A 27,578-nucleotide genomic window follows, 5' to 3' on the forward strand; every position below is an offset into this window, starting at 1 on the left:
AATTAAATTTTTATATCCAAATTAAATAATTATATCCAAATAGAGAACTTTGCACTAATTGCGTGTAATTAATTATTTACGAAGGAAATTGAAATAATATTACACAGCGGTGATTTCTGACAGTTAGAGTTTTAATTTAATTCCTGAATAGTTTAAGAACTCGCCTTGCTGATTAAGAAATTTTATTTCTTAATTTCGTTTCAAAGAGATTAATAGTAGAAAAATTTTACCTAGGAGCCGAAAAATTTGGTTTTGATTATACTTATCTGAGTCAACATGCACTATATATTTCAAATATATTTACATTTGAATCTTTTTATGAGATTATTTGAAATTGTAAACAAAAATATGTCAACTATTTTAAAAATTTTACTATGCTTCTACACATAAATATTCAATATGAAGTATTTATTACTTTTAGTCTACATAACTTTAGAATAACAAATAGATAATGTAACAAACAATTGAAACATAAATCATAATCTTTTATAGTTTTGCATTGGATTTTTTAATAACGAATTGAAATTACTTTTCATGATTTTTATTTACAGATATTAAAACTTTACATAATTTTTACATTACATTGAATTATTAAATATTCATTAACTAATGTTGTTAATTCATTACTCTTTCTTCTCTGAATTCTTCACTTCTTTGTATTTAGCTAAAATACAAAAAAATAATAATTACATCTTAACATAACGTTTGAATGTGAATTATTGAATGTCTGGTGATAAAAGGAAATGTTTATTTAATCAGGTAAAGGAAATATTTATAAAAGTAAATAAGGATGACAATAGGCAGACTACCTATGTGATTACACATCTACTTAATCAGAGATTTTGATTTCTTTGAATTTTGTACTTTTATGGGAGAAGTTTCTTTTACTGTTACTAATTCATGAGAATTTGAATCTCCTTTATTGTGATGAAATGAGACGTAATGAGCTTCTGTTAAATTATCTCCTTCAGATCTTCCAAAGACTAAGACAAAAATTTTTGTAAAAAATCAATTTTAATGTTAAAAAACGCAATGTTTTACTGTTATGAAAAATCTATTATTATTAAACATCTATAATATAAATTTCATGTTCCTCTAAATTTTTGTAATATTCAATTTTGGAGATTATATTCATATAAAGTTAAATATGTTATAGAATACACTGTACTGTACAATGGCAAACCATATTAACATTATTATTGTGTAAGGTACAGGAGGAATGATGCAATAAAATAATTTTGTTGTTGCATCCTACCTCCACTTTTTCAGTTGTATTGGTTGATACAGTTGTATCGCTCGTTTCTTTTTCAAAAAGTCGAGCTATCATACGAAAATATTCTGATTCAAGCACACTTTTCAGTAATGGAAATTCATTTACTGAAATTTCCTTTTTGTTATCCCCTGGTTTCACTGAAATTTTTAATGCAGCATAGAAATTTATACTATACTTTTATATTATAAGCACATAATGTATTACATAAGATACATTTACAACACTTTTTTTATATCCATTTCTGTATTTTTTTACAAATGAATAAATTTGTTAACAATTTAAAGACTTTAATATAAAAAATGTCCTAAATTCAATTTTAAAATAGAAACATCATTTTAGTATTAATAATAAACAATATTATGTGTGAAAGAGTTCATATTGCTTGCCATTTGTATGATTAATACATAAAATAAATAAATAGATTTAAGATCATATTAACAGTTGTGTAGAGCAATAAAAGTATAAAGTAATATACATACCACCATAAATGAAATTGTAACTAATATTTCCATAGTGTTCTACTGTGTTTAATGCTTGTTTTGCTTCTTTGGGGAAACAAATACATCCAACAATACTAGCACCTGTAGTTGTATAAAACAATCTTTTTAATATGCCTCCTCTGAGACTGAATATTAATCCTGATAAACCACCAATACCAACAGCTCCTATTCGTGGCATAATATTGGCTTCATCTTGGAGGTAATCAACTGCAACTGAAATAATATTACATTTTATTAATATTAATAGATTTGCATGCTATAACATGTTCCATATGAATGTATTTCTAAACTTTGTACTACACATAAATGCATACATTTAAGATTTTCAAAGGTACTTGAAACATCATGGGAAACCTTGTCTAATGTAACTTTTATCTCCCTCACTGTTTGACGTACTTTTCTAATATTTTCTTCCACAATAGAAGGATATTCTATGCTATAAAAAATTAATCATAATGGAATGATTATCTTCATAATATAGTACAATGTTTTCTTATAGATTTTACTTCCTAAAAAATTTTTTTAAATAATGAATCTATATTATAGATAAATCACATTTTCATAAGTCTTTTAAGAAACAGGGATAAAAATAATGTTATCAATATGAAATTACTTGCGCTTTACCATGGCATCTGCTTAGAATACCCATCATCAATAGAATAAATGGGTAATTCTGATGGTTTTATTAATTTCTTTCCTTGTGTTTCATTACTACATGGTGTAGCATCTTCAGGAGAAGTTGGAGGTTTCATTGCTGGTACTGCAGCACATAGCCCACACGGCATCAAGAATTTCTTGAACAACTTCATGTAAATATATATTTGATTTCTGTTTTTCATATTAGTAATAATATTTAAATTACTTTTGAGAAACTGTTTGCATTTATTAGAAATATACAATGTTTAATAGTAATTAAGAAGCTATATTAAAAATTTCTTTACATCCTAGTATTTATTTAATTTAATAAATGTAACAGAAAATATAAAATAAAATGAAATGAAAGAGAAATCATAAAATTAAAATAAACGATAGCGAAAACGTTATATTTATAATTACCATTATTCGATACATTTTAAAATGCGATTTAATGATAATTTTCTTAAGAACACGTAATTCCTTATAAACTATGTTAGAATGTTTGAAATAATTTATAAAGATATTCGAGCATTATCAAAATTATGAACGAATTATAATTTGGCACTGTAGAAAATTAGTTCCACAGGCCAAAGACGAAGGATGCGACATCTAACGTTACTTTCAGAAGACGCAAAATTATGAAATATTTAAAAGAAAACAAAAATGATGAAAACATATGTACATATTGTTAAATATTTACCCTGTTCAAATTTTATTACCATCGAATAATGTAATTAAAATTTATTTAAGTAATGAAACTCCTTTTCTACTGAAAAAATAAATATTTAAAATATTCATTATTAATATTGCTCTTAGTAAAGTGAAATAAATAAATATTATCAATTTTTAATATTTATATTTAAACTTAAGTAAAATAAATGCAAAAATATTAATTTTAAATATTCTATAGATATTTTAAAAGTACAAATATGTTCCTAAAAATATAATTCCATTACAATATATGTATAAGGTGTATGTGTATATACTTACCAAATTTATATTCGACTTTAACCAAAATTTATGCAAAAACGACGTAAGACTTAATCACTAAAATCAAAAATCTTTGTACATTTTGTACTTACATTACTTCACACAAAATTGACATGATGTTTCAAGGCTTTGTTTATGCTGTCAATTGTAAATATTCGTAACAGTTTAAAAAAAAGAAAATCGGAATGTTGTATAAATTTTATTTTTTTCTGTGTTATATGTTGTTATATATAATACAAACTACAATGAGTTTAGAATTTTTTCTTCCTTCAAAATTAAGTATTTTGTAATTCGTTAATTGATACTTCAATAGTTATAATAAATTGCATTATAGGAATTATTATTTAAATACATACTTTTATGCCAGTTCTTCCAAATTCTACTAACACACGTGGTTGATAATCATCGCATCGATGAATTGGTTCTCTGCAAGTTATATCTCTGCCAAATATATTTCCAATAGTAGATTCTAAAAATCTGTGTACGTAATTGTGCATAACGATCCCAAAAGATAATGTATAATTTCACTACTTAATTTTTTAATTTTTACGTTTCATACAAATCAGAAGTATTTAACGAGTCATTTTTATATGTTTGTATATATGAATTTCTGTTGTTTTCACATATGTTGCCAATTTGTTTGAAAAAACATGAGCACAGCTTTTTTTCTTTGTTACTGAATAAAATATTTTGTTACGTACTTGAATTTTACATGAATATTTTGAGAACGAAAAATATTCTTTTTATTTTTTAGTTTTATTAGAAATTTGATAAAATAAATATTACTGAAAAAAAGTTTGTATAATTTTTTATTTTTACATATATGAAATCTTCTAAAAGTTTAGGAAAAAAGCTTTTTTCTTACATATCAACTAAATTCCTTAAAATTAATTTGTAAACATTCCAAGAAAGATGTCCATTTTTTTAATTTAACAAAAAACAATAGTTGAATACAATCTCAATATACATAGATATATGTTTGTAATGTATTGAGTTGTCTGGAAAGTTTGTGCTGCTTTCGGTAGGTGACATTACAACAGGTTTGAATATATCAGAATAATTTAAAATAAATGACATGTGTCCATATTCTAAAAGATGATATTTCAGGCATCTTTAGAAAAGTCTTTGGTTGGAATATATTAACTTTTGTTAGTTTTATATGCTCTTAAATATGGAAGGGTAAAAATGTTACACAAGTAGCAAACAAGATATGCGCTGTTTATGGTAACGGTGTTATATCAGAAAGAACTGTGCGGTAGTGATTTGCTAGATTTAAAACTGATTTAAATCTTGAAGGTCAAGAATGCCCGGGTAGAGTCTCCACCATTGATGAACATCAGATTAAAACACTAGTCGAGAATAACCTACATTATACATGTGAATTAGCAGAAACATTAAATATACCAAAATCTACTATTCACGAATATTTTGTGAAGCTTGGTTATATAAACCATTTTGACGTATAGGTTCCCCACAATTTAACAGAAAAAGATTTGATTTATCGTATTTCCATTTACGATTAGCTTTATAAACGCAACGAGAAACACCATTTTTAGAGCAAGTAGTGACAGGAGATGAAAAATGCACTATTCATAATAATGTCGAGCGGAAAAGATCCTGGAAAAAGCGGAATGAATCACCTTTAACCACTCTAAAAGCTGGTTCTCAACCTAATAAACTTATGCTCTGTGTTTGGTGGGACTGGAAAGAAATTCTGTATGAGCTTTTCCAAACAACCAGATGATAAATTTGGAAAAGTATTAATTGTAAGTAAACAAATTACAGACAGCAATTGAACAAAAATGCCCAGAACTAGCGAATCGGAAAGGTGTCTCATCGAAACAATGCACGGCCTTATGTGTCTTTGACTATTTGACAAAAGCTATTGAAGCTTGGTTGGGATGTGCTATCTCACTTACCGTATTCAGCAGACACTGCATCCTCAGATTTTCACCTATTTAGATCATTACAAAATTCCCTTAATGGCAAAAACTTTAACTCTTTGGTCAATCTGAAAAATCATATTGCAAAGTTTTTTGTTGAAAAACCTAAGAAGTTCTGGAAGGATGGAATATTCAAGTTGATTGAAAGATGGAAGATGATTGTGGAACAAAATGGCAGCTATATAATTCAATAAATGTATATCGAAATTTAAATGTGCCACATTTGAATTTTTTTTTTAAATTAGAAGGAACTTTCCAAGCAACCCAATACATAAATAGCTTCATATACGACCATAAATAGACTTTAGAAAAAAGGTATTAAAGTATAAAAGATATAAAATCAAATTTATTGAATATATGATTTGTGATGAAAATAGATATAAATTTCTTATTAGTATATTAAATCTATTAAAAATTTTTTATCGATTAAAATATTCTTTGAATTCATGTTTTCTGTTCATTTAAAACAATACTTTATAATAATATTTTTCATTTTAATTGAAATTTTTCTCGAAGTTTCTTGTTTTTCATACAACTAGTAAACATTTTTTCACTAACAAACCATAATCTTTCTGCTAGTTGAGGGTTTAATGCAGTTTTTGATGGATCACAACGATAACAATTACTGAAATAACATCCAGTTATCCCTTCCAATTCTGGTGCACTTGCGCAGTAAACTGATGTACTAGCAGCTTGTTGCTGTGTGATTTGAAAAAAATTGTAATTACGTTTTCTCAAGTATTCTGTTTTAAATAACTGATTATCTTACCAGTGATTTTGCAAAAGGTCGTGCTAGCGCAAACGTTAATCGGAATATCCATGAATAACGACATAATGAAGAAGAAACCATATTACCAGGATGACAACAAAAGACATTTACAAAAGGCCATCGTTTTGCTAATTCTTGTGCAAACAAAATATTACATAGCTTTGAATTATTATATGATTCCATAAACCAATATTTATATGGTGGAGGAGACAAAGTTAATCGATGAAAGTCTTCTACTTTTTTTAAATTTGCAAATCTATTGGTAAAAATAAGATATCATATGTGAATTTTCATTACAGAAAAAGAAGAAATTTGTTATTATATAATATATGCAATATTATATTTATTAAAATGTTTTAAATACCTGTGTGATTCACTTGTAACTATCACTACTCTGGAATTATGACAATTTTGTAATGGTCCTTTTAATAAAAGAGTAAAGTAAAATTGAGAAAGATGATTTACTTGAAATGTTGTTTCAAAACCATCTTGTGTAAGTTCATACGGAATTGCAAAGACACCAGCATTTAAAATAAGGATATTTAAAGTCCTAAAAATGTAACAGTGATAAATAATGTAATGTAAATGTGGCAAATTTGTTATGAAAATATATTGCTATTAATGATAGTTTTACCCATCTAAGCATACCTATATTTTTGCTGAAATTCGTCAGCTGCTTTATTAACACTACATAATGATGACAAATCCAAATGTAATGTTTCACACATAACACCTTCTTTTTCGCTTTGTATTCTTCGTACTGCTTCTGCACCTTTTTCTAGATCTCTACAGGCTAGGATAACTTTACATCCATGTAGAGCTAATGATCTAGCTGTTTCAAATCCTTAAAAAATATAATTAGGTAGAGAAAAATAACATACTAAATTGTCTATAAAAGTAAAATTATTGTTGATTACAACTGATCTGAATAATATGAAATGTATGTAACATATATACCTATTCCAGTATTGGCACCTGTAACTATGGCAATTTTGCCCCTTAAGTCTCGACCATGTAAAACAGATAATGCTGTGCTAGTACTATCAAAACGTTGTCTTATAGGCTGTGATGATTCTCTACATTCTGTAGCAAATGCAAGCCGAGGGTCAGTATATGTTGTTGTATGATTCATATGATCAACAAATAAGACTTGACCATCTTCTGACACACGTTTTTCCCATCCAGATGGCAGTTCTTATTGATAAATAACATTATCAAATTTTATTCATAACAGTTAATGTTTGAAATTTGTTAATAACTACATAATTATTTATCATCAAGTTCAAAAAGTACATAGATGTAAATATTTAAATATTATAAATTAATATATACTATGACATAAATGATTAATTAAAAATTTAAATTATACATATATAAAAATTTATATAGTAATATTGTACCTCCCGCAACAGTCTTTGTTCGACCAGTTCTAGGGTGTGTCCATTGTGTGCCCTTTGTACAATGACTAAAAATAAAATAGTATTGAGATTTACAAAATTACATTTTACAGATGTATTATAGATAGATAATTTTATACTAAGTCTTAAGTACTGGATGTAATAGTAGGTTTTATTAATATCTATAATTTATATCATAATAATAACAATAATAATATATAACGAATACTATTATTTACTTTACATAGTAGACATTTCCATTAGGAGTTGTCATTTCTTCCCATCCAGGGGGTAATTCATCTTCACTATCGGATTCATTTAAAATACCTATCATCTTCCTTTCTTCTTATTTTATACTAATTTATATTGAATTCTTTATCACTTTACTTACGTTTACTGAGTACGTATATGCTTATACCATGAGTCCACAACGTACATCGATTTATATCATGTGTTACCAACATTATAATCAAAAAAGTACATAACAAATAACGGTTTATCTGAAGTGTTACCAACATTATAATCAAAAGAGTGAATGATAAAAGAAAATGTTTTTTTGAAATACAGATATTATATAAAATACTTATATATTTACCTAAAGAAAAAATATTAAAACGGTATAATTATTATTAACGGTATAAAATATTAAAACGGTAAACATTTTAAAATTTGTTAAATATGTTATGTCAAATATGATATGACTATTTTGCTTAATTTTATATTATCTTATTTCATATATATTTAAATATACTACATATATACATTGTATGTTCCTGTGTATTATACATTCATGATTCATTAAATATTAATTTGGAATAAACAGTAAGACCAATTATCCATTAACGTTAAATTTTTTGCATAAGTAAAGTGTAATTTTCAATGTGTACGTAATTTATATATTAATAGAAAAATGTTGTTAGATACTTATAATAATACGTATATATATAATAAAAGACGTATTATCAAAAATAAAATATCGAATAACAATTAAACATGAAATTTAAAGTACAGAAAATGAACATGTATAAGCTTACACGTACATTAGAACTTTTAAGATTCCGTTCTGAACGAAGTTAACTGCGAGCCGCACCCGCAGTTTGCGTACAATCGATAGCAGATTTCATTTCTGTCAAATGGATAATGGCAGCGACGGCAATTGATATGATGTTGCAGAGCAATGGGTTTCAATCGAAGAAAAAAGAAGATCCAGAAAATAAAGACAACTTATGGTATGTATGAAAAGTTTGCTTTCAAATTTTTTTTAATATAAAGTATACATATTGCAGTAGGCAATTGCGACGTATAAATATTTTGACGTTCGTCTTGCGTGCCACACATTAGAAGCCAGAGAATTAGTCATTTTTAATAATTTACTTTATTTTTAATTGTCTCCTTTTATACAGGTCCTCTATTTTGGCTGAGGTACAAAATAGTAGCAGTAACAAACTACCCTCAAACAAGAATATTCTTGTCTTAGGTAAGTTTGAGTAATTACTTTCCTTAATTAATGCAAGATTCTGAAGATATGTGCATGTGTCATGCATAAATGTTATGTATTATAATGAGTGTCAAATATAATGTTTATACATGTAATTTTGTTTTAACGTTGCCTGTAACATATGGTTACCTATTTGTTTGATTTTTTATTTGACTTGTAATTTGTTTATTGTCTTTTGTTAAGATTTTTAAAATTAATTTTACATATTCAATGATAATGATATAGATGTTTATGACATATATGTTATATAATAAAGCTGTTCACTAAGTATTTAGATTACCCATGTACATTGTAGCAAGAAATAATTTCATTTATAGGTGATAATGAAAGTGGAAAAACAACACTCATTGCTAAATTACAAGGCGTAGAAGATCCAAAGAAAGGTTCTGGTTTGGAGTTTGCATATATTGATGTCAGAGATGATTATAGAGATGGTAATATCAATTAAAAATTGATAATGTTTCTAATTATAACAGGTGAAGAGTAATGAAGTTTTATTATTTAAATTTTTTACTCAGATCAAACAAGATTATCTGTATGGGTATTAGATGGTGATCCTGGTCATGCAAATCTTTTAAGATTTGCATTAAATGCAGAAAGATTTCCACATACACTTGTTATGTTAGTTGCTGCAATGACAACTCCATGGGCTATCCTCGATCAACTTCAATCCTGGGCTGCACTTTTGGGAGATCATATTGACAAATTACCTTTAGATAATGATACTTGGCAACGATGCAGGCAATTTAGTAAGTCATATTTTTAAATTACTTCTTTCATAGTATGTATTTCGCATTGTTACATGTGTTCATTTAATAATAAAAGATGTATTAATTAAATCATTTTTCAAATTTTCAAATCATTTTTTATGTGCTTAGATGTGAAAAAGTGGCAAGATTATACAGAACCTGGGGATGAATTAGATCCTGGTAGTCCTTTAAGGCGAACTAGTCGTAACTTAGATGACGATACAATGGATAATTTACCACTACCAGAAGGAGTACTTACAACAAATTTAGGCCTAGATGTTGTTGTTGTTATTACCAAAACTGATTATATGTCTACTCTTGAGAAAGAACATGATTATAAGTAAGTTCATAATATAATTACCACTAAAAAAAAATATAATTGGTGGTAATAAATTACTTTATTAGTTCAATAATTTTAATTTTTTATAGGGACGAACATTTTGATTTTATACAACAGTGGATAAGACGATTTTGTTTGCAATATGGTGCAGGATTATTCTACACATCAGCAAAGGAAGATAAAAACTGTGATTTGCTTTATAAATATCTTACACATAGAATTTATTCTTTACCATTTAGAACACCTGCTTTAGTCGTCGAAAAAGATGCAGTTCTCATGTATGTAATTTTAATTGAGTAAATATTTGTATATATTTTTAATATTTTAAAGATGTTCTTGTTTACAGTCCTGCTGGTTGGGATAATATGAAAAAGATTAGTATTCTTCATGAAAATTTGCAATCAATGAAACCAGATGATTACTATAGAGATGTTATTGCACAACCATCAACAAACAGAAAAGTATGTGTGTGTACAGATAAATTACGTTTTTAATATTAAGGACTAAAATATTATTTTACTAATTAGTGTGTAGCTAGAGAAGTAGAAGTACAGGCAGAAGAAGAACAAGCTTTCTTAGCGAAACAACAAGCCGCATTATTAGGTATAAAAGATCCAACACGATCTCCAACAACCAGGAATCAGGCAAGCACTGGACCAGTTATTCAGGTTATACCATTTATAATTGGAGCATGCTTGTCATGTTACATGCAGTTAATAATCATTCAGCATTGAATAACAATGTTGTGGCTAATTTATGTATATATATCATGTATTCATGTATGTTATCATCATATCCTCACCTCTTAACAGATAATGCTTATTCATATTAAAATTACTCTGACTGTAATACCCTGAAAATTTTGACTTTAATTGATGTTTGAGCGAGTGTTGCTTTTTATATTCTTGGGTGTAATTATCTGACACATAGCATTTACATTTCTTATTCAATTTTTTGTAAATTAATATTAGGATCATCGAGCACTTTTTTTGCATTGACGTTAAATCAATTAGATCAATTCATGCATTGCTTAATGTTTATATATTCTTATGTTTAGGTTAGTAGCTTCTCATTATATAATTATAAGATAATATTGTATCTTGATAAACTATATTGTGTTCTTTTACATTTTGGAATCTAAACTAACATTTAATGTTAATATGTGTATTTTGTTAGATTTACTATACAGAAAAAGCATATTTGCATACATGACTATTTCATACTTTGACAGGCTAAATTTTAATTACATATTCCATTGTTCAGTAACTATGTGGTGAATGAGATCACTATGTGTTTTTACAGTGGACGATCAAAAGCATGTTCTAATCTTTGTGGTATGATCTGTTATGAATATAACAGAAAATACCATTTTGCAAATATTAAATATTTTTTATACAGGTTGCATCACCAAATAAAAAGTTGGATCCCAAAGGTACTGGATCTGCGCAATCTGGGGAAGGTGTTCTAGCTAACTTCTTCAATTCTCTTCTTCACAAAAAGACTGGAAGCCCTGGATCACCAGGTACTGTAGGTACGAGTCCGATAAAAATTGGTAAGTTTTATAATGCATTATAAGAATGCAGTATATTATGAATTTTCATAACATTTTAAAGTTGAAAATTTCGATTTATTGTTTATTTCAGATAATGCATCAGTAGATAAAGCAACTATGTGTAATGATGCAGCAGTGGAATTAGATCGACTTACTCGAACGAAAAAAATTTCTCCACCCAACTTAAATTCGTCATCTGAATGTTAAAGAAATATATTTTCTTTGCGACCCATATTGGGAGTTAAGTATTGAATTGTAAATCATAAATATCAGTTCCATAATAACATTTTGAGGATAATTGAATGACACTAAATATAAAATATATTTGTGTGATCTTCATCTTTATTTGTAATGTTTGAAACTGATACAGAAATTATTTTTATCATATTTGTATTAATAATATTGTAATACATGTACTAATTTGGTAATTTATAATGATCTAAAAAGATTTTATTTGTATTTATTATATTTTATGTCATTTATTATGATTTAAGATTTTTGTCATTTATTAATTTAATACAGTTATTTTAAAAAATACTCAGAACTTTTAATAACTTGTCATAGTTATAAAATATTTACAAGAAATTTTTAATTAACAACTAATCATATTGTGCAAAGCACAAATATTCAGTTGAATTTATTTAAATAGAAATATATACATATATAACAATGTATTAATATTTTATGAAATTTTGTTATAAAATATTGTATCAATTTATAAAATGAAGCACAATTGTATAATCTAAAATAATTTTTTTTTTTAGCCTTTTAAAGTTATAATTTTCTTTAGGTTGTAGATTGCACATTTTTTATTTATAATTATAATGTTTGCACATTCCTAGTGTTATGGTTCTTTTGGTATTAAGATTTTTGACGTAGTACTAATTGTTTGTTATGAATGTGCAATACAAATTTTAATTACACTTGAATGGGTCGCAAAGAATTGGGATTAATTTATAAGAACAGTTGAATTTGATTCAGAAACGAGTATGTTACTGAGAAACAGAAAATAACGAAATGTCACACAACTTATCAATAATTTTGTTTGTTATATCTGGCTGTCAGTAACAATACAAAATTACAGCTAGAGAGTTATTAAATTAACGTAATTAAATATTTAATATAGTAATACATTCAATTATGCTTACGCACATGTCCCTACAGCTCGTTATAGTAAATTATTTAATAATCATCCATGAAGGATGTAAGGATTTTTTTACTGCTCTTCAATGCTTTCATTTCATTTCCTAATAAATAAATAATTCTATTTATACAATATTGTTCTCGTTGATAAAAGTTGACTGAATAATTTTCTCTTGTATTGGATCTAATTTATAAAGTGTCGTTACTGTAACGTAAATGAAGCCATACGAATGTGTGAGATAATATTTTATATGAATGTTAGATTTAAAAGAGATTTCTTAACCAAGGACACGGGCTTGTCTTTGGTTTGAAGATAATTCGTGGTATGAATTTTGGAGTGTGCGGTTACAAGGCGAGTGAAACTTCTTTGTCAACTTTTAAAAGAATTTTATGTAAAAGAGAAGAATCTGTAAATTCAGTTATTAATGTGGCTTTTCTGTATATGAAGTAATTAAAATTCCTGATCAAAAATAAATAATTTTTCATAAACATAGAGGTTACTGTTATTACAGCAATATACCGCAATCAATTTTTTGTAATTTAAAAGAGTTAAAAATATTTGTATCTTTAAAATCTTAATTACTTATTTTAAATTCATTTGATATTTCTATGTTTGGTACTAAATATTTAATGATTTTAATGACACGGAAGGATATCTATATTTTGATGTTTTCAGTGAGAAATAGAAAGTTCTATTAAATTAATAAAATGTTAATTGCATTCTATAATTTTCTATTATTTATCCTCTATATAAAATTTTACTTAATAGATACATATCAGAATTAAGCTATTTTAACTTATTAATATGTGCGCAATAAATAAGATTATTTGACATACTATCGTTCTTTATTAGGTTGAACAAATGTATTTATTGTTATAATTTCACTGAATACAATTGAGACGGTTATATGTATAACGTAATAGAATAATACAAGTATTAAGATAGTATTTCTAATCATCGTAACATTTTTTTTACGATGTTTCTGTTACAATGTTTTTTCCTTTGCAAACGTCAAAGAGATAGACAATACAATAGGATCAACGATTAAGTAACCCAAGGGATGAAATTCCGAATATTTTTATCATTTTGAAAATGAAAAAATTGTTACAATTGATTTTTTACTCAGACTTCATAAGAAAATTTTATAATCCCATTGTAATGTTATACATCATTTTTAATGTTGTTTATTATATATAATATTCTTAGGTAAAATGTATCCTTTTACAGAAATATTATGTAACAGGAATGGTACAAAAACTATATGTTGCCCATTCACATTTTGTATCTTCTTTAAAACTACATGTTGCCCATTCACATTTTGTATCTTCTTTAAGACTCCATGTTAACAAATAACTTACAATAAAAATTACAGTAGAAGACGTTACAAAACTTAATTATTCACTAATCAAAAATTTTGTTGAATACCTATTACATTTTTCATTTGTTTATCCAATTTTATACTCCATTAATAAATCAGATCTCTTAAAATGATAAAAGGGTATGTATGTAAATGTTTTATAATGTTTCTGATTATTTCAATATATATAATAGTGTTAAATATTTTTTATTTTATTGGATTCAAGGTAAATTATGCATGATCTAGGGTTGTAGAAAATGGAGTCTTAAATTAAATATTAATGTCTAATACTTGTTTATTGGTCTACTTATTTTAAATTTAGTCAATAAATTTCCTATTCTAAACGCATATAATAATTGCCTTTCAAAAACTTCTAAAAAGATATTGTAAATGGAAGAGCAAGGGGTAATAGTTAAAAGCACTATATAGTATCGTAATATTCACAATGAAGATTAATTTATAGGTAAGACCATATTTATAAAGACCATTGCTTAATATTTATTAAATTTATTTCAAACATGTGAAATATTCTTTTTATCTCAAATACTTAAATGAAATATTCGAATTTATTATATTCGTTTAATATATTCAAATTACATTATATTACTACAAAAATATTTTCCAAAAATTATAAAAATGAAAATTTTGATGTTAACATTATGTATAAAAAAATAATGTTTTCATAATATTAATTTTAACATTATGCGATATCAAGGATAATCATAGATTGCATATTTTATTTGTTGTGACATACTAAAAGATTTTGTATTACCTGACCATAATTCTTTTACTGAATTCTTGCATCACAAAACGTAAGTATGGTCATACCTATATAGCCAGAATTTAAATAAAGGAAGATATTTGTTAGTGCAATTAACAATTATTGATTATTCCTACCATAATTTCTCGAAAATTCACAAAGCAAAAAATTATTATAAGAATGAATATTTTTCGAAAAGGAAAAAGATACAAAATGATATAAATATCAATTACTAATTTTACAAGTAGAAAATTTATGCCGATTAGTTCGATTCAAATACGAAGCTAAATTTTGTTTCTATTTCATTATAAATATCCTTTTCAGGATGTATAATCAATGAGCATTATTTTTTTTTACATTTTTCTACGAACGGTGATACTAAGAAAGAAGATGCAAAGTCTTGTAAAGATTATTTATAAGCCAACAAATATTCATATTTATTACCTTTTCAAAACTTTGCTTCCCCTCTTTGCTCACTAGAAAAAGGGAAGTAAATTGAATAAGTTATTATATAGTTTTCTAAAATATAGATAGTTATTATTATTAATGTTTATGCAAATTACTGTCAATTAGATTAATTTTATTAAACTGCATAATCTTTTCATTGCCTTTAATACATGTATATAAATTACGGAAATAAGGGAAACTTTGAATTACAATGATAATGATAATTATTTTCCTAATATTTTTATAACTAATTAGATATTTAATGATAAATTAAACGTTTCATGATTTATAAAAGTAATTGGCAGTATCCATTATTATTGGGAATATTGAAACTTCTAATAATAAGATACTTTATACAGTTTCAAGAAGGGAGAGCAAATGTGACAGTATTGGCAATAAGATTGAGGACAGGAAATGGCGAAGTATTTACAAGAAATTCATGCAAGTTATTTGCGGGACAAGAAAAACTAGAAAGTCTCAAAAATTTATATCCTTTCGATAATTATTACAAAAGCGGAATAAAATTTTTGTTATAGAATGCAAAATCTATAATCATGGAGATATACTAGTAAGTACAAATTACATCTAATAAAGTGTAGTAGAAATGATAAAGTAACAAAAAAAGCAGTTAAAAAAATATTGTATCTATAAATTACTGTATACAAGACGCGTTATTGTTGTATAATTGCGGGAAGGAAAACAGCAAAATAAAAAAGAAATGCAGAATTTGCGGGTATCTGTTACTTTCTAAAGTACGAATTTTCTTATCCCACTCGTTATTGCTCCTAATCGAGGAAAGCAAAAGCTTTGTAAAAGGTGTTTGCTGGCTTTCGACACTATAAGTACTACGTTTAATTGTACATTTGAAGTAACGTTAAGTAACGAATGTCTTTGAAGAATTATTGTGCGTATAGACTATATATCAGCGTAAAATGGAAACATTATAAATGTTTAAAAATATTGATTAATAGAGTTTTCGACTAATAACAATTACTAGAAAACAATAGTTTACTTATTAACTTATATTACTGAATCAAACTTGGTAATTTTGAAGAAATGAATAAGGACAAAGCACTATTTATAAATAGATACGATCTCAATATTTCATCATAGATACGATTAACTTGCTTGACATTTTGCTATAATTCTTATAATTCATTTTCATGACTCAGCCTAATGTGTGTTTATATTTAATTGCCTGATTCTATTTATATCGTGAAAATATGCTGAAGTAATAATATTATGGACAAATTATACGGAGCCCGTTAACAGATTAAAAAAAGAAGGAATAAGTAAATATTGCATTCGGTTTCCTCTGATTTGTACATATCTTTCATAGTATTTATTTAAAAGATTGGGAAATTTTTAAGCATATATACGTTTGATATGCTTGAATATATTTAGGAAATACTTATTCAAAATAAGAATAATCGTGGAACGGATTGCACTGAATAGCCTGTTTATGTCTTCATTATGGTATTATACTTATGTACGATAGATGTAATGAAATTAAATAGAAATATTTTATACATATTAATTCGTATAAATGTTTCCTAAAATTTTAAAATAGGAGTATAAAAACTATTAGAATTAATTAATATAAATTTATTTGGTGAATGGGCAGTATATGTATAAATATACTTTGATAGTTTTAACAAAATCTTAATTTATGTTACAGTCTTGTGGAGGTTGAAAGTATCGAAAATAAAACGTATCTATACTTTCAAAATTTGAATCAGATAATAGATGCAATATTTAATTATTCCTACTATTATCATTCATTCTTATATATCTAAATGAAACTCTAGCTCCGAATGATAATCAGTTTTCTAGATTTAATAGAGCAAAATTCGTTTGTCTACCGCCTTCCGGCATATTGGACACTCCGACATCCGGTCTCCGCACATTTGACAGGTGCCGTGGCCACACAAAAATATCATATTCTTTAAACGATCTAAGCAAACTGGACACATTGTCTGTAAAGATACAAAATAAAATATTTCAATGTACGTAATACAACTTTCGATTAATTAATTTTTGTACAATTTAATCAACGTTTTTTCCGAGCTTTTATTTTCTGTGTAAAATTACAATCTTTTTTTTAGCTGCAATTCCTATAAGATGAAGATTGTAAATTACGCTCTACATATCTTCATTTGAGGAAGAAATTACATTCAAAAAGAAAGGGAAACATACAACAAATCATATAATAAAAGATGATATACCTGTTCCTTGATATCTTGAAGTTGTTGTTGAAGTTTCTGTATATCGCTGTGTGATGTATCTCGGCTACCATTGTTCATCAAAAGAGTTTCTCCTCCACTTCCAGTATTTTGTTGCGATAATAATTCTTCCTCTTGATCACTCTTCACGTCTGTTATCGTTGCACCTTTTAACGCATGAAGATTATTTATATGCATAAATAATTTTTACGCTTTTAATATATATTTCTCCTATCGCATCTATTTCATTTATTATTAATACTTATTATTTATTAATTTCCTACCTGAAGCATTGGTTGCTTTAACGTAAGTGACATCGCCTCCTCTACCGCAACAGATCGACAACGGCAACATGTGCTGAATTTGAGCTCTGCATTGAACGCATTTTTTCATTAGGGCTGCGCAACTTTCGCAAGCACACATATGTCCACACGGACGAAATAGTACGCTAGCTTTACGATCCGAGCAAACCACGCACTCCTCGATCTGCAAATACGTTTAATTTGTTTTTAAAGCAGGTAATTCACTTTCTTTGTTTTTCTTTCTAATCTCTAAAGTATTAAAGTATTGTTCACGAATGTATGAATAATTTCGCAAATTCCTTATGAGAAATAAGTTTTAGAAATAAATTCCTAGAGGAAGTAAAATTTATTTATAAAATAAAAGAAGAATTAGCCAGGAATCTATCATTATAGCGGAATCACTATCGGTGAATTACGGTCAACGTTTTATCAATACGAATTTTTAAAATTATTAAGATAGTATTTTACTTTTGTTCTTGAAAGGACATTTTCTCTGCAGAGCAGGCATTTCTTCACTCTTGGCGCGCAGGCGTTACAACAAGCTACGTGTCCGCAAGGGCTGAAAAGCATTTCACGTTTTCCATCTGAGCAGACCAAACACTCGTCGATCGTGGCTGATGGGGCTGCCGGTTCGATGTTGTCCCTGAGAATAATAATTATGTATAGCGAATGCACGAAGATAAAATTTGTTTTAAAAGTACCTCGTTATAATTTATCGGACTATGATTTTTAACCAAATTAACACATCTTGGATGTAGCAGCCTGATTTGGTATATTTCCGAATATATCTAATACAAAACGCGTCTTTTGTAATAATACGTAGACGTGTTTATTACAATATCATAATAAACATAATATGAAGGAAGCAATATTTTTCAAAATTCTTTCCTAAAGGATCAAATTATTCCTTGTTGCGTACAGAAAAAGATAGAAAAATTAGAAGTGTAAATTGAACGTGTTCATAAGATTTGATTACAGCGTAATATCGGTTATATGAGAAGTTTCATGTTGCACAGGGAAGTTTATGCTTCGAAAATGTAGAGATTACTCGGCTACAGACATGTATTTGCACGCTTCAGTAAGATATAATCTTATTTCCTTTGACCAGAATGCATATTAAGCGATCGTAATTACAGAAAGCCACGTGCCAAACAGTTGCATATCATCCGAGTAAGTGAAGATTACGTTGTTTTCTCGAACGTCTTCTCATTCTGCAAACTATTTTATTGTGTGCACATGCATATAACAAAAGGAATTCAAATATTTTTTTTTTATAAAAGAAATTAATAATACTCTTGTGTTTAAGTATTTCTTGTTATAAATCAGTTTCTTCTGTATCTAAATTCTAATTAAATATTTATTAATTTTTTATATAGATATTATAATTGATAAAATGTTATAGATATGTATTTCTTGACGTGCAAATATTTTTATTCAAAAACAGTCGTATCATTAAAATAAAAAGATGATATTGTCATTTTAGTTTATAATTTATGATCGAAATAAATAATTAAAAAAAAAAAAAAACAGGATAAAGATTTAAAACAACTATTGGAGAAGGCTATAAAAAAGTACTTGGAATTTTCTTGATCTCTATTTGAACAACTGAAATTCAATGTCAAAAGAGTGATTGTCCTATTACTCGAAAGTTTCATTATTATCCGAACATTTTCGTCTCTCTATCGAATACGGAAGGGCTCTATCGTAGTATGAACTTTAATTTTGTATGCCCGCATTTGAAACTTCCCAATGAACTGCGACGTTTCGCTTATGTGACTGCGGGATGAAGTAGATTGTAATTACTAACGATTCTCTGTCCTTGTGGCAAGTAGTTAGCGTTTTGCAGAGATTTGGATCTGGGCAGAGGTCGAGCGGAGTCTGTCCCTTCTTGTTCTTCAATTCCAGGTCAGCCCCATGGGCAGCCAGGAAGCAAGCAATGAACGAGCTACTCTTCTTGTCCTGTCCTTGCGCGCCCAGACCCATCAGGAGCCGCCCTACGTCCTGGACATCCTGCAGTTGTCGCAGCTGCGTCAAAGTGTGATATCTCAAGGCTTCGTGAAGAGGCGTGTCACCGTCCTTGTCTGCTACGTTTAAATTGGCGCCTTCGCGTACCAGCAGCTACAACAGGATTTATGAGTCCCGTTTAATTATCGAACTAACCCGTGGCGAAATTAATCTGTGTCGGTTTAAGAACATTTTAATTACGTATGAACTGGCGTATCTCGAATTGTTCGATTAAATTCTAACATTGCTCCGATTCCCTATGTCTCGCTGCTAAATTATTTTCTTATCTATGTGAGTTTCAAAATTATTTTAGGAACTATTCTTCTATCGATATAACAATAATTAAAACCCCATGTATCGTTAAGAACAGTTCGTCATGTAACTTTCGTTGTTTGTTAAATAGAACTGATTAACGATGGCGAATTATGATACATTTAAACATTAGATTTGAAATTTATATTTTATAAAAAAAATTTGATAAAGAATCATATATACCGAAGATTTATAGAGGATTCTACAGAAAAATCCGATCTGTGTCAATACTTTTGTTCATCATTGTATATTAGACAGTAAATCATCGTTTAACAAAGTCATGTCAGATCGAACAAGAAAAGTCTTTTATTGAGAAAGATACTTCGATTTTTCATGGGTGGAATTGAGATTAATGTTCGGAATGTGTTTTCGAAAGGAATTGGAACATCGGAAATGTTCAGTGAATCGTTTGTGCAGCATCGGATCAGAAGTGAGGATTTCTTTTTGACGATGAAATAAACGTACACGAACGATTTGCGTGTGCTGTCGCTCGACAGCGAGATGCAACGCGGTCTGCAAATTGACGTTTTGCAAATCCAGGTCAGCTTTTCCAGCACGTGCCAGCTGTTCAGCAACTTCGACGTGATTGTTCAGAGCAGCCAGATGAAGGGCCGTGTAACCATCGTCCTTTTTCTCGTCAACTATCCATGGTCTCGGAAGTTTCGAGAGGAGCACCCGCATTGCGCTGCAATCAAAAGAAAAATATCACGTTTAAAGTACGACTGATAAAATGATTTTTCGCTGTAATATTTCATTCTAGTCGTACTTCGAATTTCAAGAGGAAAAGAGGCTATTATGAGGCTGTTACGTGTAAAATTTCACTTGATTTTTTTATTCAAATAAATAATAATCATTCAAACAAGCAAAAATATTTAGTTTATACATAATACGCGTAATTTTAACAATTCAAACATTTTAGCAATTACATAGCTCAGAGGCAAAGATGAAATTATAAAAAATAACATAAAATAGTAACAGTTGTTTAAAGAAGGAAATTCAGCAATTATTTTTCAGAAACAAACGCATGAGAAATCCAGCTTTAGAAAAGGGAGAAAGAAGGAACTTAATGACGATCGTCCTGAATGTTATTCCGGTGCAAAGAGCTTTTAGACACGTGCGATCAGGAAATTGTGATTTTCACTAGCAAATTCAAAACGGATTTGTTATCAAAGGATGGGCAATCAATTACGTCGTTTGGCAAACGTTTGTAATTCGATGCCACATTATTGCTTCGCATTAGTGTCGCCGCGTGCAGTTAACCGATGATAAATAGCACGAAATCAAACAGATATTCGTCGTCTGCGGATTTTCGCCGCTGTCGATACGAATACATAGTCAGTTTACGCAGAAATCAACTGAAATCCTTTCGGTTTATAGCCACGACATCATTAACAGACACGGTTGTCGATTAACAAATCCTGCAAACTCTGGCTGGTAATGACGCTGTTCGTAGATTATTTAGTAACAGATGTTTACGATAGTATATCCACGTTTCTGCATATTCTACAGTATATTGTTCCATGCTGTATCGCGAAATGGTCAACGCGAATATGAAATTGTTTTCGTTGAAAATTCATCTTTTTAATTCGACCGTGTTCACTCCTCTGATCGGAATTTTGAAAAATTACTTTCACATCAAAGGTATTTTGGAATTTTTATCTGTGTCGTTATTTAAATCAATCTCATTATTTCATAATTAATGAGACAGCCGGAGACGAAAACAAACGGACAGATAATGGAAATAAGAATCAACGAAGTTTCGTAAATTACTATAATCGCTTTGAAATTTTAATACGATTATTATAAACTGCGTTATAATTAGTATTCAGGCACGCTCGCAGCATAAAGATTACATTTAAGATTACATTTTATCATACATTAATGAGATTAAAATTTGCAAGGATATAAATCTTTCATATATTTTATTTCATTATCCTTTCAAAGATTATAATATTTTTACTTTAATACAATTTTTAAAATCTTAAAAAGGAAGTCTCTGTTCACGTACGCAACAATTATCAATATATTGTATAATAATTTTTCCATACAACTGGGCAGAACTTCAATTTCAATAATCAATTTGGCCCTGGGTATTTTTGGCGTGTGATAATTATAAAAACTTCGTTTTGTCGATGTTTTTCAAAGATACCACCATCTATGACTGTGTTGCCTGTGGACCCCATGGACAGTCTTTCCTCGGGGCTACAGCCGGAAAGAGATGTGACAGCTGCCTTTTGACAGGACCTCCTCGAGGTACCAGCACCGCTGTGGCACGATAGCTATGCATATGTTTATTCTACGCACGTGTATATGTATATATGTACATATACAAGTACTTACTTTACGTGCAACTTGACACATACGTTTCCGATAAACGTCAAACTTTTATTTTTCGACTCGTTGCATACGAAATGGTCAATATCATCGCGTGTAAGACTTTTAGAAATTTAATGATTAAAAATATGCTTGGAGTAAATGTTGATTTAAAGATAGCATGCTACGACACGATCGGTGTTTTGTCAACGTTTTTATTCGAAAAAAGCACAACCATAAATCAAAACTCGAGACCTGGTGCTAACTGAACTCGAGTGTTTTTCTTAGTACCAGTTTACGATGTATGTTTTCTACGTACAAATTTAATCAGGCGTAGTAAGAGACAAGAAACTGTTCGTAACATTAATACAATTCCAAAGGAAGTTACAGTATGAAATATTATATATAAATATATTAGTAAAGCAAGTTACAGTATGAAATATTATATATAAATATAAATATTCTTTGATCCTCTATCTTATGATTATTTATATACAGAAAGATATTATTTTTAGAACAAAAATTTGCACAGATAATAATACAAGAACATAAAATTTCATAAGTAACCTGTAACGTTGGTAACGTGATTGATTTATTTACCTATTTATCAACTTTCTTGTCTCTTAGAATCCACAGAGAATCTAAGAAATCCTAAAGAATCTATTATTATTGTTAAATGAAAATTAATGTCACAAAAGTTTAAATCGTAATTCAACCTTATTTTCTAATTTCCAATTTGCAGGGTAAAATCATCTTTCACATGGCTAGCACGAACGACTCAATTACAATGGATAACATTTTCCGTAACGACAACTAAAAGAAAGGAACGGAGGAAATACTATTTGCACGATTAACGGAAACAGTCCATTACTCGCATCGACTCGTATAATTGTCGCTTTACCGCAGAATCGATTTGCTCGCGGGTAACAGCCCTTTTCCCCGTTCTATTCGATTTCTCAGCGTCATTACGCATTTTACGTCTCTCCGTTTGCGCCTGGAAGACCGCCATCGAAGACTATAAAATTTTTATGCTGCTTCGCTGGCGTATTTTTTTATTAAGCCCGGTCTACGATGGCTCGCAACGCGTTTTCCAGTGCAACCGCAGTTACGAGATCGCGGAAAAATTCGCCAATTTTACCGGTATAAATATTCAAAAGGGATCGGCCACGGTATTATGACGTTAAAAGCTGTAAATAGTTTAATATTAATTAAGGTTCCCATCCGATGTAGTTTTCACAGTTTAATATCATTAACGTATTAAGGAAACAGCTTCTCCTGAGGTGTTGCTGTCTAGATTTTTTTTTTTATTCTTCACGCAGGTGTTATTTCTAAATGTTTGGACTGCTAATTTGTCGTTGATATTAATTAGAATCTACTACTAATATTATCGTTGGAATTGACAATGATATTTCGAGATATTGCTAATGTTTTGAATAACAATGTATTAAAGATCGCTATGAATAAATACGAACAAAATATATGTTACATTATGTTACGTAAATACAAATACTCCTATTGTTTTTCGTATATTAGTTGTGCAAACGAATAATCAAAATTCTTTAGTGAAACTCAAAGCCTACTTAAAAGGACAATAAAGCAGGTTGCTCTAAGTATTCGTCGTTGCTTTCTACAAGTTTAAGGCGTCTATCGAATAAGCAATGAATTCCATCACGGAAAAATGCTGCGTCCTTAGACAAGATCCAATTGTCAAGTCATTTTTGTATCTCATCCACTAATTGGATAAGGCGTGTTTCATCGATCGAAATAGATAATAATCCGAGTGAGCAATGCCTAGTGAATAAATTGGATACTGCAAGACGCTCCATCCAGGACACGATGTCTTTTGTCACAGAAACAGTGTGCAGTCTAGCGTTGTCTAAAGAATGAAGATCAATATTGGATCTTATACAAAGAAGATACTATATTTTTTCGTGATGGAATCATCCTCTAATAGGTAGCTTAAAGTCATAGAAAGCAACTATAAATACTCTGATTGAACTTTTGATGAAACTTTTCTTTAAAAAAACATAGGTTTCACTACAGAAATTTGAATTATTCATTTGTACACCCATTGAATTTGTATATATTGTACTATTTGTTCCAACGCACATTTTCTATATAATAATCTTCTCACGATTCGTTTATCCTTATGAATTTTCCGTGATTTACCACCACTAATAATCGTTGGAATTACGGTGGTTCATGAACCAATAAATAAAAAATAATTGCCACCAATATTTTTGTTCTAGTGATTATGTTGTCAGGTCAGTTTCTCTAATTGATTTCATTTTTCTTTCAGCAATACGAAGTTCATCTTTAAGTTATGTGTAACGAGGAAAACGTTATAAAGTATAATGTAAAATATTTTTGATTGATTGATGTAATTAAACAGAAACACTGGTTATTAACATTCGTGGCATGAAGATCGTACGTGAATATAAATTTTAAATTTATCGACAGATAAAATATTGTAATATTATTCACGAAACTGAAAATGAGATTTACCTTTATTAATATTATTCAAAGATAAAGGTTAAAATATTTTGCAAAATTTTAATATCACACATTAAATTCAAAAACGTGTAATATGCTTTGAGACAACAGTATTGTTTGATTCATCGTTATCATTTATTTATTATTTCTATTAAATAGGATATCATAATTGCAAATATTTTTATTTAATATTTGTATTTCTGACATATTAAAATTGACTTAAGTTATACATAAGTCAATTGATAATAGAAGCTGGAACCTTCTTGAATATACAAAGTTCAGAAACTTTATTTAATCATTTTATTATATTTTACAAAATATTCAATTAGATATTATTTTTGTAGCTTAAGATATACAATATTAGATATTTTAACCATATAACATGGACGAAACAAGTCTTTTATCAGATTATTTATTAGACTTTAAGAACATGAGAATTGATAAATGATTCGTTACGGCTACTATATTAATAGGGATTTATACGAAGTTTCCGCAGTAAATTAACTTCGATCGTACAATTACCAAGCTTGTAATTAGTAACACTCGTAACGCATTGTACGCTTCATACGGGTTATTAACCTGTCAATTTTGCACTCGTTTAAATTGAATCACTTTTTATAACGAGAAATTTAATACATTTATTTTCGATACATTTTTGATACAGAGTTTTGCGCGTATCAAAGAAACCTACAATCATGTTGTGACTTTAATACTTAATCGGTAGGTATAAACCGATTATACCGAAACTAATGCAGCTTCAATTAAAAGATTTATGATGATATTTAGCCTCATTTTGTTCCACTTTTTATATATTATAGCGTAATGGAATCTCATAGCCAGCAATATCCTTCGCGATTACTTCAGAATTTCTTTTATGGTTATTCAATTATTCTACTTGCACGAATATCCTTTTTACAAATGTTTCGTTGTTTTATTTCTATATACTTACAATGAAACTTGGAAATATTTGTAGCAAGAATATATGAATTTTACAACGAAGTGTATAATTCAATGATAAATTACAATAATCACAAGCTACGTTAACTACCCTTTTTGGAATCACCAGACTATAAATCCAAATTACTATAAAATAAATACAATAAAATTTATATATCACTATATACATACAATTTACTCTTTGCGCTCGAAACTCATCGCACACTTTATGACCGATATAAGTGTCTCTAATCATCGAGCATGTAATTCCTAAAATCGTAATTCGTAATTTCGTGCGAATTAACTTTTCTTGTTATTTTTGTGTTACGTGTAATTTTATTTTATGTTACAGTTATCTATTTACACATGTAGCGGCACTCGTCGGTAAATTTCATAACGGTTTCCGTCCAGTGAACCCGCTACACAAAAAATCGTGTTTACAGATAGATGAGTTTATTATAGATCTGACAACCTTAGGCGGTTACCGAAGGTTAATCAAAATCCGTCGTTTTTGTCGTGATCATATACCCTCGAGTTGACTACCCGAAAAGTCAAAATTCGTAAACAAGGTCGAGAGTTCAGCGTCCGTTGGGATCTTTCGAGAACATCTTCAAAATTAAAATCCCAACGCCTTTAAATTTTAAATTAAAATCAAACAAAATTAAAATCCTCAACTCCGACGATTACAAATATAGGGTAGCGAGGCATTCTTTTGTTATCGAGTGACACGAGCAGTAGCAGCTAAGTTGATACTTCCCTTGCGCCGATCTATTCGTAATCACGAATCAAGACAGCAGTTGTGTTATACGACTAATGTACACGTAGAGTATACTTTAATAAACTACATAGTTAAATACACTCTGGTCTTTTTAAACCTAAATCGCTTACATACACCTCACACACTTACTGTAACAAAGGGCTTGTTCCGCCGATGTTAACAAATGATCGTTACTATTATTACCATTATATCGAAAGTCTGTGACAGTTAAGAAGATGTTTGTTACTCTAATTTATAATTTCAAGATCAATATTGGTTAAATTCGCGTAACGCTGCGATATAATCGCTTGGAAAAATTGTAACTTCTTTTCGACCCTATACAGTATCTTCAAAGCGATTCTACAATAGAATCGATCGATTGATTTTTATGCTTTACCACGTTTTATTACGTTGCTTAGAATCGGGCGACGAGAAAATCTTTGGGGAGAAGATCCGTAGTAGAAAAGGATAAGGTCGACGGTATACGGAACTCTCAAGATATTTCCGTAATTCGACTTGGAACTTCCGAATTCCAAACTAGCTTTCGATCGTCAGGGGACGATCTCATGATTCTGAGAGATTAAGAGTTCGAGAATAAAGTGCATCGGGAAGATTCTTTGGAAGGAACAAATTATAAGAAATGTAATTGAATGAGAGAGGAAGAAAAACGTTTCACGATAATTGGATATTTTTCAGATATTTCAAACTTAAAATGTTCAATGGGAATAACGGATTATTTTATACGAATTACTTTTTCCGTGAGTGAGAAATTTGTTGTAAGTATATTTTTCGCGCTGTTAGCTATTCTGAAATATTAAATTGCAAAGATAAAATTTCAGATTAGTTTTATATTGAAATAATTTCTATGTCGTTCATTACAAGTT

At 28.7% G+C, this 27,578-nt stretch overlaps 4 protein-coding genes across 12 annotated transcripts in view; 1 reads left to right on the top strand and 3 right to left on the bottom strand.

The window, feature by feature from the left end:
- Positions 1-525: 525 nt before the first annotated feature.
- On the bottom strand, positions 526-3,019 carry LOC100649979 (MICOS complex subunit MIC27). 2 transcript variants are annotated; one of them, XM_012318391.3, is made up of 6 exons: positions 2,830-3,019; positions 2,398-2,576; positions 2,088-2,209; positions 1,753-1,986; positions 1,256-1,410; positions 526-664 (listed from the first exon to the last, which is right to left on the bottom strand). In XM_012318391.3, exons 1-6 carry the CDS (start codon positions 2,842-2,844, stop codon positions 647-649), a joined length of 723 nt encoding a protein of 240 aa, XP_012173781.1. In that variant the 5' UTR covers positions 2,845-3,019; the 3' UTR covers positions 526-646. The 2 variants fall into 2 exon arrangements, with proteins under 2 accessions (XP_012173781.1, XP_048260281.1); XM_048404324.1 differs by having other exon boundaries at positions 2,398-2,601.
- A 1,171-nt stretch (positions 3,020-4,190) lies between these two features.
- LOC100649863 (WW domain-containing oxidoreductase) lies at positions 4,191-7,982 on the bottom strand. 4 transcript variants are annotated; one of them, XM_048404323.1, is made up of 8 exons: positions 7,900-7,982; positions 7,748-7,813; positions 7,512-7,576; positions 7,069-7,305; positions 6,760-6,955; positions 6,476-6,661; positions 6,112-6,367; positions 4,191-6,041 (listed from the first exon to the last, which is right to left on the bottom strand). In XM_048404323.1, the coding sequence occupies exons 2-8, from the start codon at positions 7,780-7,782 to the stop codon at positions 5,832-5,834; spliced, it is 1,185 nt and encodes a 394-aa protein (XP_048260280.1). In that variant the 5' UTR covers positions 7,783-7,813; positions 7,900-7,982; the 3' UTR covers positions 4,191-5,831. The 4 variants fall into 4 exon arrangements, with proteins under 4 accessions (XP_048260280.1, XP_012173779.1, XP_003402248.1 ...); XM_012318389.3 differs by having other exon boundaries at positions 7,069-7,194; positions 7,748-7,959; XM_003402200.4 differs by having other exon boundaries at positions 7,748-7,958.
- A 597-nt stretch (positions 7,983-8,579) lies between these two features.
- On the top strand, positions 8,580-13,279 carry LOC100649673 (cytoplasmic dynein 1 light intermediate chain 1). 2 transcript variants are annotated; one of them, XM_003402199.4, is made up of 10 exons: positions 8,580-8,737; positions 8,912-8,985; positions 9,324-9,440; positions 9,525-9,755; positions 9,885-10,095; positions 10,185-10,373; positions 10,442-10,556; positions 10,623-10,763; positions 11,494-11,647; positions 11,739-13,279. In XM_003402199.4, the coding sequence occupies exons 1-10, from the start codon at positions 8,649-8,651 to the stop codon at positions 11,852-11,854; spliced, it is 1,437 nt and encodes a 478-aa protein (XP_003402247.1). In that variant the 5' UTR covers positions 8,580-8,648; the 3' UTR covers positions 11,855-13,279. The 2 variants fall into 2 exon arrangements, with proteins under 2 accessions (XP_003402247.1, XP_003402246.1); XM_003402198.4 differs by having other exon boundaries at positions 10,623-10,739.
- A 338-nt stretch (positions 13,280-13,617) lies between these two features.
- The window catches only part of LOC100649430 (E3 ubiquitin-protein ligase MIB1), a 160,537-nt gene continuing 146,576 nt past the window's right edge, over positions 13,618-27,578 (bottom strand). For all 4 annotated transcript variants that reach the window (XM_003402196.3, XM_048404651.1, XM_048404648.1 and 1 more), the window contains exons 2-7: positions 20,661-20,880; positions 19,687-19,997; positions 18,348-18,522; positions 17,862-18,063; positions 17,581-17,744; positions 13,618-17,331 (exon numbers count right to left, since the gene is read on the bottom strand). In XM_003402196.3, the coding sequence (XP_003402244.1) occupies positions 17,191-17,331; positions 17,581-17,744; positions 17,862-18,063; positions 18,348-18,522; positions 19,687-19,997; positions 20,661-20,876 (1,209 nt within the window). In that variant the 5' untranslated portion in view covers positions 20,877-20,880 and the 3' untranslated portion in view covers positions 13,618-17,190. The remainder of the gene's footprint in view (positions 17,332-17,580; positions 17,745-17,861; positions 18,064-18,347; positions 18,523-19,686; positions 19,998-20,660; positions 20,881-27,578) is intronic.

Source organism: Bombus terrestris, chromosome 3 (assembly GCF_910591885.1).
Source record: "Bombus terrestris chromosome 3, iyBomTerr1.2, whole genome shotgun sequence".
Taxonomy (NCBI): domain Eukaryota; kingdom Metazoa; phylum Arthropoda; class Insecta; order Hymenoptera; family Apidae; genus Bombus; species Bombus terrestris.